General features: G+C 39.7%; 1 protein-coding gene across 1 annotated transcript; it reads left to right on the top strand.

The window, feature by feature from the left end:
* Positions 1 to 6819: 6819 nt before the first annotated feature.
* On the top strand, positions 6820 to 11217 carry gpr20 (G protein-coupled receptor 20; the record flags this gene model as incomplete). Its single annotated transcript, XM_080039571.1, has 7 exons — positions 6820 to 7020; positions 7680 to 7946; positions 8527 to 8771; positions 8874 to 8958; positions 9338 to 9463; positions 9693 to 9878; positions 11044 to 11217. Exons 1-7 carry the CDS (start codon positions 6823 to 6825, stop codon positions 11215 to 11217), a joined length of 1281 nt encoding a protein of 426 aa, XP_079895697.1. The 5' UTR covers positions 6820 to 6822.
* Between the last annotated feature and the right edge of the window lie 41 nt (positions 11218 to 11258).

The following is an 11258-nucleotide window of genomic DNA, read 5'->3' as shown; positions in this document are numbered from 1 at the left end:
CTTGGTTAAACAATCATCAATGGGGGATTAGGACCTTATTTTTTATTTATTCTAAAAAATAAACTAATTTCAAGGACTTTATCCACATTTTCCATCATGTACATTTAAAAAAACTTTTTTTTATTGCTTTACTTTTAAGTTTGTTTGTAATTTTATTTGACAAGTTCAATAAATTGACCTAATGAAAATTGTGTATTAAAAAAATGGTAGACATAGTAGGCCTGGGGTGGTTTATTTATGCTAACATGTCATAGATGCAGTATTCTCATCATCAGAGTGTAAAAATGATTCAAAGTCATTTTCTTCAGGGGTCATTTAAGTCTCACTACGAGTGCTCTGAATGGTTTACAAGAGACGTGTAGGGCAAGCCATGTGTTCCCTATCACATTTTCTTCTTGCATCTCAACAAGAGGGAGGTGTGCAATTATGTGCACAAGCAATCAATCCTTCACACACCTGTCCACATGGTGCCATCCATGCAGAAGAAGAAAAAAACCTGACGGTGCCAAAAGAAAGGGAGCTTTTGCTGCAGGACAGCCGTGACGCTCCATCAATCTTCCCTCTTTAATTCCTTGAGAAATAAACCATGAGAGGACGAGGGAGAAGAGGGGCAGAAATATCCTCATCCCTCGTCAATCCTCCATTTTAAGACTGTTCCTGATGTAAACAAACCTTTCCAGTTCCCCCTGGTTTGGACAGTCGCACATATTCTTTTCTGTACCTTGACACAAGCATATGTCCTATAATGATCCATCCATCTACACCTATACAGACAGACAGACAGACAGACAGACAGACAGACAGACAGACAGACAGACATACTGTACTCCCTCCCTCTCTCTTTGTCTGCCTATCTTTGCTTTAAGTGTCAATTCCCCCCGTCACATCTCCCCCCATTCCCTCTCTCCTCTTTCTCTGTCTCTCTGTGCTCATCCTCAGTAACAGGTTGATCCATGGCTCTTCTCCCTACATCCGTTATTCCGGATCTCCTTCGTGGACCGCTGACAAGCCGTGAGTGATGATGATCCTCCAAACAGGAAACCCGCAGACGCAAAAACCTGTCTCATTGTGCCAGATTGATGGAGTGTCCAGGCCCAGGCACACATAGTCATACAGCGACAGACTAAGCCTTACATTTGGAACAATAGTTTTAGCCAGTTATGGGTTTTAAGTGACACAAAATAACTATACAGTAGTAGGCCTGTGTCTCAAATATAGTATATGAATAGAAATTAGCATTTCAGTTTGATTCACCAGATAGTACTGAATGCAACACTCCGATTGTTATGATACAAACATTTGCAAGGAAATAGGGACATCAGTGGGGTTTATATAGTGTAAACTTCCTGGGCATTGTTTTCATGCATTTCCTGAGAAAATGTAGTGACAATTGGAACTTTCTGTGTTTCTCCTTGGGTCAAGGCACGCTTCTACCCGCCTGCTTGTGTACAATTTTTGAATTTTCCAAATTAGACTTACCATTTCTTGGAATTTAAATGTTTTTTTGGGGGGGAGTTTGGGCTAATTGAAATTGGCTAGACTCTTGAAAGATGTACCAACATTAAAACACTAATGAGAGAAATAGTGTTAAAGAAATATGAATGAAGTCTACCACACTGTCAAGAACACTGTATTTAATTTGTGACATGCAGAACCTCATTCATTGTTGTGTTTTTTAGTAATTTTCATACTATATTACAATATTTGATGTTGTGGAAATGTACTTTATGGACCTTCACACACATGTCAATCATTTAATGTACAAGTTGTACACTTGACATGGGCATGCATGTGCGTGTCACAGCAGAATGTAAACACATACTAAGACTTCCTGTCTGAAAGAAGATTTACAGAGAGAGGGAGGAAGCAGAAAGTCATTGAAGGAAGAGAGAGAGAGAGAGAGAGGGGGATGAACACATTATGCTAACAGGGAGAAAAAGAAGCAGAGAAGCCGAAAAAAGACACATTGAAAGGAGTGAGACGTACAACTAAAGGGGGGAAGCAGAAAGATCTGAGGTCGTTGGGAGAAATCTTGTAAGAAAAGGAATCGCTGAGTAACAGCAGAAAGTTTGACAACTTGTTGGAAGTCACGGGAATGCCTCCTGATGCAAAGATCTGAAGAAGACGTGTTGATTACAACAGCAAACTGCCGTTACTAGAAAAATCTGAGAGGAGAGATACAGTACAACTGACTGATAAATGAGACCCTCACTGGAACTCTGAAGCGCACCAGACAGAAAGGAGACTGATGAAAGTGGACGTTCACTTCATGACATGACACTAAGGTGCACAGGTGACTGGCTGTTGTGAACTATCCTTACCTGTAAAACGATCCAGAATCACCTGGTTGGGACGCAGCCCAAGGATTTCTGCATTGGGACTGACATGAGGACCCCCACCAACTTCAACAGGCACAGATTTGAATCATCCGGAGTTGGTTGGACAAGTGTCTCTTTTTCCTGCAGAGGTAAGTTGTCATCATCAGCAGTGTATAAACTGTGTCCACACATACAGCATATTTTTTTATAAAGACAGGAATAATAAATCAAGTCAGTTAAATCCAGGAAAGCAGACTCATTCAAACATGCAAGTACAAATGTAATGCCAAAGATCACTTAAACATGATGATGATAAGTGCCTGCCACAAGTATATTAAGGTTACAAAAAAAAGAAGAACAGATTATTGTTACATTAAACATTATATTAAATCGATTAATCGAACAAACAAAATCATGATTCATGAATTGTCGCAGTTATCCACAAATTAACATGTGAGTTTAAAGAATGTCTAAAGAAGTTAGGATGCTCTACCCCAGAGCATGTTTGTCATGTGGGTCCTCTCACACAGTCAGAGAACATGGAAAAAGGCCCCTGTGAACTTTCATTGCAAGTAAAGCCATCACTAAAATTAGAGTTACAGCAGCAAGCAAAATATCCCATTTGCCTTTAGGGGCTTTCTGCGGAGCTATAATTTGATGCGATAAAGCGTGAGATCGGTATTCCACTATCCCATCCTCTGTTTCTTTCTCCTTTTTTCTATTTATTTCTGCCTTTCACACCACACACAAACACACACACACACACACACACACACACACACACACACACACACACACACACACACACACACACTACCAAATGGGACTCCCACGCTGCTGGAATTTATTTGGACAGTGTTATTTGTGATCCGCCTCTGGGCCCCCTTTGCTCTCCTCTCAGTATCACTTTACAGTCATTGCATCACCACAGTCTTTGATGTTGGAAGAGCAACAATAGGACAGCAACAGTGATGTGTTAGACTGCTATCCTATTATCTTGCAGACTCGAATCACAGGCCAACACCACTTTGTAATCCCTGTGTTGTTTCAATATATCTTCAATTAGTGCAGCTGAAGACAGTTAAAGATAAAAAAAAAGGTCCAATAATTGTCTTCTGATGAGCTTTATTAAATTGACCATAACCCATATACACTGTATGCCTGAATAAAAAGAAGAAAATATACATAATGAGTTTTGGTAGAAGCCTACAGTTACATTAATTCATACACCAATATCCAGCCGTTTTGAATTCGGCTCAAACATTTTTCTTATCCTTTTTTGGGTTACTCCATGATCTAATCCTTTGATAAACAAGATTGATGGCCTGCTTACATTTGCTAGTTAGCGCTAAACACAGACTTAAGCTGGGGCTGATTGGAATGATTAACTGGTCATAAACCAAAAGTGATGGATACATGAAAATTACATCCACTGAACACCACATGAAAATCTCGTTATTGCTGACCTCCGGTGGTTTAACTTCTTGACTGGCTAAAGTGATGTATGAGTGGACTCCTGGACACCATGACATCATCAGTGATGCCGGGTCTGGTCAGAGATGAAACAGGCTTAAAACCTCCAACCATAGAGGGCAGCAAAACACTGCTTTTCAGCCTGGTGTTCCGTTACTTTTATTAAGTCATCAATTCAGTTCATCCTGAGGTGAACACTAAAGGTGGAGTCAGCAATCGTAGCGTATTGTGAAGAGATTTAATGACCATGACTTGATAATCGATCTATTATTCAGACATTTCACTAAAAACCAATGGTCAACCTAATGCTATCACTAGAGGAAAGGCCAGGGAATCACCTAAGGCATAATGATACACCCTTATGTTTAGTTGCATGGCTAAAAAAGATCTGTAGCTTTAGATAGGTAGGCCACTTATATTGGGGCTCAACATTCATCTTTCCAAAGACTAGCTTTGACTATACATCACTAAGAACAAATGTAGTAAATGACTTGTCATAGTCATTTGTCTCTCAGATGAAGTAAGCGGTTAAACCCACAATTTGCCCCAAAGCAGAGCACTAATAACACTCGTAAGCACTGTTAATGATGATGCACTAGCTCCAGAAAGCTGAAAAATATCAGGGGATGATACTGTGAAAACATCCATTTATTTATTTCAGTGGTCTTAGAGGTCTGTGCCTGGACTGGTCTCGTTAATGCAGATGAATCACATTACTCATGCCATACCCTCAGCTGAGAATGTTATTCTCACTATACTATTTCATCTGCTGCACGAATATTTTTACTGCGACGTGCACAACCCAATATGTCTGGCTCCTGAAACCTTTGCTGTCTGGGACTCACATGAGTAATTAAACTACATTGCCAGCCTGCAGCCAGTTGTGGGCTTATATTAATTGGTAAGCTCCATGAAAAATATGATGTTTAACCTCACATGACTTAGCAGTTTGATATATAAAAAAATCCCTCAAGAGTTGGTCTTTATTGATAAGCTTTTTGAATCTGTTTTAAAGTCTCCAACTATCAATATATTTTCACATTCCGTTCCATTGAGTTCCAGTATCTCCCAGTCAGTGACTGCCCTCTGCTGTCTATAATATTAACACCTGGCAAAATGTACGATCATATTTTTACTCCACAGCTGAAACACCATAGTTAACTTTAGTGTCTACTTTCATAAAGTCTCATAATAGAAATAATTTGCGTTGTGAGAAAATATCATTACACTTGGAGATGACATGTTGCATTTTGCCACTGTGGCATCTGTTACAGTTTCTTGTTCAGTCTTGAAGCATAAATTGAACTGTTGTCTCCAGTCATAATAGTGAGTGTACATTATGTAGCTTGTATTTTACCTTCATTCACACAGCAGCTATTTTAGGATCATAAGTGGATGTTTTATCCGATGCTGTTTCTCCTGTTTTGTGGAATGTGTGATGCAAGGGACCTTTCTTTATTTTGATATATCAATCTGATGTATTCCTTAGTCAATAAATGTGGTACTGGGGTTGAAAAGGTTTCAGTGTTACAACCAATAAAGGAAAGTTACAATAGACCCATCAATCAAAGAAAGTCACCAAAAAAATTTAAACTGAAATATGTGGCGCAAAACCGTGATCGTGTCTATCCAGTCTTCCCAAATCCACTTTGTTTGTTCTCATTGTGAAGAATTCACTATGATCCAAAGGGAAAATAAACAGAAGCAGGACATACAGACCAAGAATGATGAAGCAGAATCCACATTTTTTATGTTTTTGTTTAATCAAAAAGGCTAAGATCTGTTAGCCTGGCTATCGCTGCAGCTCAATATTATCAAATCACCGGCAGACTCGTCTGGGTTCACCCAGGCTAAAGATCTGTGCCTTTGGGAGATCATATTGATGTTTTTAAAATAAATACAGTCATATGAAAAAGTTTGGGAACCCCTCTCAGCCGGCAACATTGCACTGATTTGTTGAACCATGTACAGATACACAATCTGCAGCCAGATGTTCTTGCAGGTCTTTGGAGGTGATCTTTGGGTTGTGTGCAACCATTCTCACAATCCGCCGCATATGCCGCTCTTGTACTTTTCTTGGTCTGCTAGACCTGGGTTTAACTGCAACTGTGCCTGTGTCCTTCCATTCCCTGACAACGTTCCTTACAGTATAAATTGACAATTGAAACCTTTGGGAAAGCTTCTTGTAGCATTCCCCTAAACCATGATAATGAATAATCTTTGTTTTTAAGATATTTTGGGAGCAGTTTTGATGGTCCCATTCTGTCTCACTTCAGCAGAGAGTCAAAGAGAAGTGCAACTTGCATTTAGGCACCTAAAATACATTTTCTCATGATTAAACAGACATTTCTATGAGGTTCAAGGCTTAACAACATAATCCAACCAACTTTGTGTTTAAAGTCATCAGTTTTACATGCTGTTACAGGCATTAAAATCAACAAAACCACAAGGGTACCCATATTTTTGCACAGCCAGTTTTTCACATTTTATTTTATTTCACACAACCAAATACTGCTTTTCAAAAAATCTTTGTTTGGAAAACATCCCAGTAGTTAGCTGTTCCTGGTAAATTAAAGACATACCACTTTTATCTTTTTTTTGTGAAAGCAGAGTCAATTATAATGCCGGCTGAGAGGGGTTCCCAAACTTTTTCATATGACTGTATACTCATATCCTCTCAAATAACATTGTTTAAATACACTTACATTATAAATAACTGGTCTAAATATAACCAAACTGCCGACAGGACGGGATTGATGAGAGATGCTTGTAAATGTCTTGCTTGCTGATGGCAGTTTAAATTGAATGCATATTTTACAGCCAAAGTCTCTGAACAGCTTTAAATAGAAAAAAAGAAGAAAAATATAGCAACCTTTAGCAATCTTCACACTGTATTCTGCTGTTTTTGCTCTGTCTAAAATGTGTTAAAATATTGTGTGTTTTTGTCTGACAGTATCTGCGGCAACCATCATCATCACAATCTTAATCATCGTCACCATTATCACCTGCATGCATCATCATCATCATCATTATGATGGACTTCAACAGCACTGAGTCCTGGCTTTTTATCAACACTTCTTTTCCAATCCTGGATGTAATAGCCAGTCCCAGTAACACAAGTGGCATGGAAGAATATCTTCAGAAACTGGCTCATTTAGACGAGGGGCTCTACAATGACTTTTACGGCCTTTGGATTGCACTCATGGCCACAAACTCTCTCATATTCCTGGTAGGTGGTGGCCTATAAGCAGTACTTAGGTAAAAGTACGTACCTTATTACTTTACTTAAGACATTTTTGGAATATCTTTACTTAGCTTGAATTTTTATATTTATTGCAACTTTTACTTTTACAGCACTATTTACATAGAACATGAAAATAATACATACTCGCTACCAAAACAAAATGTAATAATAAATGTGTCATGATATTGTTTCTGGACTGCATGTTTTCACGCAGGAACAACCAATGCTCTTGTCAATTCAAGTTTACATTTAACGAAAAAAACGATTTCTAGATGTTTTGTTTTCTTTTACTTCTGATAATTAAGTACATTTTAATACCTTGTACTTTTGATTTACTTAGGCCTTTAAGTTCCCTATGGATCATAGGCCATCGATGAAACCCCTCCATCTACTTTTGATAGTCAAGATTCATGTGAGCTACTTTAAGACTTATACTCAAGTGATTTTCACTTGGGTGACTTTTACTTTTACCAGAGTATTTTTTACACAAGATATCTTTACTTTTACTCAAGAATACCATTAAAAAACTTTTTACACCATTGTTTTTAAGTTTTATATATAGTATATCCTCTTAAGAGTTTGCCAATGTTTTGACTATGCCAATCTCCCTAGTGTCCCTAATTCTCTTGTCCTCTCCCACACAGGCGGGCATGGTGCTCAACACAGTGGCACTTTATGTTTTCTGTTTCCGCACCAAGCACAAGAGCACCTCGGTGATCTACACCATCAACCTGGCGGTGACGGATCTCTTGGTCAATCTCTCTCTGACGACTCGCATCCTGCTCTACTACAGTGGGGGAGCCTGTCTGACCTGCTCCTACCTGCACATCTTCAGCTACTTTGTCAACATGTACTGCAGCATCTTGTTTCTGACCTGCATATGTGTCGACCGCTACCTTGCCATCGTGCAGGTGGGTTTCTGTCTGTGCTCTGGTAAAAATAATTATTCACGGGTTATGTTTTCCAAAGCCCAAACTGTTTCTTAATTGATGCCCCTGCAAACCCAAATCCACAAAACCCTTCTAACTATGTCATTTGGGGAGTTAGTTGTATGATAGTAAACATCTTTAAAGAGTTAGCCCTTTTTATCAAAGATATTGTCATTTAGGTTTGATGATTTTTAAAGAAATTCCATTGAGATGAGGCGGGCTATGCTCTGGTTCTTATGACACTGGTATTTTGGACCAATCACAGCAGTTCTCTGCCCAAACCCTCTATGAAAACAATAACTGTTGCCAAGGATACAGTTTGATACGGCCATTCCCACACTGTCCTGTCAAACGGTTTGGACAGTAAAAAGTTTTTATAACATTCATGAACATTTATTTTCAATCAAATGTTAGTAAAACAATTATTGAGAGACACCCAACTTTGATATCATATATCGATTTTTACTATTTTAGACCAGGTTTCCAGAGGATTTAATTACATAGGCTACCTGTTCATCTGGAGCTCAAAACCAGAACTGAATATTTTCTCTTGTCCTTGCAGGTTGAGGCCTCCCGTCGATGGCGGAACTCCGGCGTGGCCAAATGTGTGTGTGTCTCTGTCTGGCTGTTTGCCATCGTGGTCACCTACTCCTTCCTTTCCACTGCTTTCCAGCACCCGGGCTGCTGCATCTCAAAGCTCCTCTTTCTCACCCTCTTCGAGTTCTTTCTTCCCCTCGTCATCATTGTGGTTTTCACGTTGCGGATTATGTGGGCCCTGGCTGACCCCCGTCTGATGCAGCAGAGCAGGTATGGCCAAAGTTGAATACATAGGGTAATAAAGGAAGTGAGAGAGAAATGACTCACATCTGCTGGGATGTCACAGTCGTGGTCTTTACTGTATTTCCTCAGGGACAGAAGAAGGAGGGCGGTCCAGCTTCTGACCACAGTGCTGATCATCTTTATGGTCTGCTTCACACCCTTCCACGTCAGGCAGGCGAGTGAGAGATGTATATGGCGTGAAACATTGTTCTCAAATATTGGCACTTTTCTTTTTACCCCGTAGCCCTTAAACCCTCAAGGGGTTCTGAGATCAATGAAAAGGATTGAGCCTTATGCTTCTGTCTCACAAAACAGCAATAATTTATTGATCTCACAAAATCATTCAAATTTAAAAAAAAAAACTGATACACAGAAGAAAAAAACATTCTTTGGTTGAGCTGCTCATAACTCAAGCAAAGTAGACATTGCTTTGTTTAAAGGGGTGACAAAAGGTTGGGAAGTCCTCCTCGGTTAATGAGATGATTGGTAGATGATGTGAAATATCCACTGCTTTAACATACTCATGGCTGTGTTGTCTAACGCTAACCCTATAGGTGGTGGTGTACTTCTACCCTGATATGCCTCATCATGTGATAGTCTACCACCTGACCGTCACTCTCAGCAGTTTGAACAGCTGTATGGATCCCGTCGTCTACTGCTTTGTCACAAATAATTTCCAGGTGAGCCTCCATGGAGTCCTTTCCTTCCACACTCTCCCTTCCACCCCTTTCTCCTTCCCATACATCCTAAAATCTTTCCTCCCTGCCACATGTCCATCTATCCATCCATCTATCCATCCATCTAGCCATCCATCTTTCCCTTCAGCCATAATCTGTCCTTCCACCGCACATTTATTCCCTTCTTTACATGTCGATTAACTGAATAATATATTGCACTTTTGTCCCTCAGGCCACTGTGAGGAATATGTTCCGTCGTGCAGAGCCCGAGCACACTAGTGGTGACATCGTTAGCATGCAGCACAGCTCCAAGGGCTCAGGAGGGACGGCCAACGGCATCACTAATAATGTGATCATGATGACCACCATGACCACTTCACTAAAGACAGACAATGTGGGGAAGGAAGCACACACACTTGTAAGTCCCCTTTCACATGGGGTGAAGAGAAGTGAAAGTCACTGAGATGTCACAGTCGTCTGGGGAAAAGGTGGCTGATATCCCTGGACTCTGCAACATGCCGACAAGTGTTAGCCTATAATAACAGCACAATTGTGTAATGGCACAGCAGTGCTAGGAGCTCAGGAATTATAATAACCATAAGGACCAATTTGCTGCCATATTTGAATAAATACAAAAGAACGCTTACTTATGTGTATTATTACATGGATCACACAAGTGCCAACTCTCAAAAAAGATCTAGTAATATTATATGTGGCCCTATATAGCTGTTTAGATTGTACCTATAAAGTGTCCTTTAGCATAGAATATTTCCCATGACCAAATTCACTTTCATAAGTCAATTCAGTAAATAAACTATCAACCTGCAGTAAAGCTGATAAGAACAATTTCATTATAACATCGATAAACAGTTGCATCACTATCTAAACATACTGTAAAAGTGACCACACCTATTGGTTTCCCACTTGGAAGGATAGAAGAAATCTGTGCAACAGAGGGCAACATTGCTCTCCCTTTCAAAGACCATAGAAGATCAGAGAAGGGTGGATCACCGAAATAGCTGCAATGTGAATGTTTGAGCTGTTACAATATTTTCTTATTATAACAACCTTTGATATTATGTGCCATCAAAAAAATAAATTTTCCTTTTATTAAATTCAATTGTCCCATCGACAATCATCAGAAGCTCTCTTTGCAGGGAAACAGTCACATCAAATGATTATTGGAGAAAAATAGAAGGGGGAGATAAAATGTGTTCTGGTCAATCAATCAATCAATCAATCAATCAATCAATCAATCAATCAATCAATCAATCAATCAATCAATCAATCAATCAATCAATCAATCAATCAATCAATATTTTTTTATTTATATCTCGCTTTTCATACAAAAGTAGCTCAAAGTGCCTTACAGAGATTAAAAACAACAATAGAGAAATAGAAACCAGCAAATAAAATCAAGAGAAGAAAATGAAAATAATCCAACCCTCCCACCCTGATAGACATGCACAGAGATATACACAAATACATACACACTCATACACACACTCACATACACACGCAGACACAGAAACTCACATAGGCCTACTCACTCACACATAGGCCTACACTAACTGTCACTAAAGAGACATGACCGGGCACTGAGACCTGAGGCGTGGAGGAAGCTACTTTTTGGGGGGGCCAACCACACTGGCCGCAGAGAGCGCCGACACAGGGACCAACCCAACCCGGGCAGACAAGAGGCCCCACATCACGGTGAGGAGCCCTCTGGCTACTCCCAGTCCGTTAGGCCCCCATGAGGAAACACTGGGGATTAAAAACTGACAAAACAGTCAAATAA

The sequence above is a fragment of the Ammodytes marinus genome (assembly GCF_949987685.1).
Source record: "Ammodytes marinus genome assembly, chromosome: 13".
NCBI classification, from domain to species: Eukaryota; Metazoa; Chordata; class Actinopteri; order Uranoscopiformes; family Ammodytidae; genus Ammodytes; species Ammodytes marinus.
Note: the sequence above shows the minus strand (reverse complement) of the source record. Positions and strands in the feature narration are given on the sequence as shown.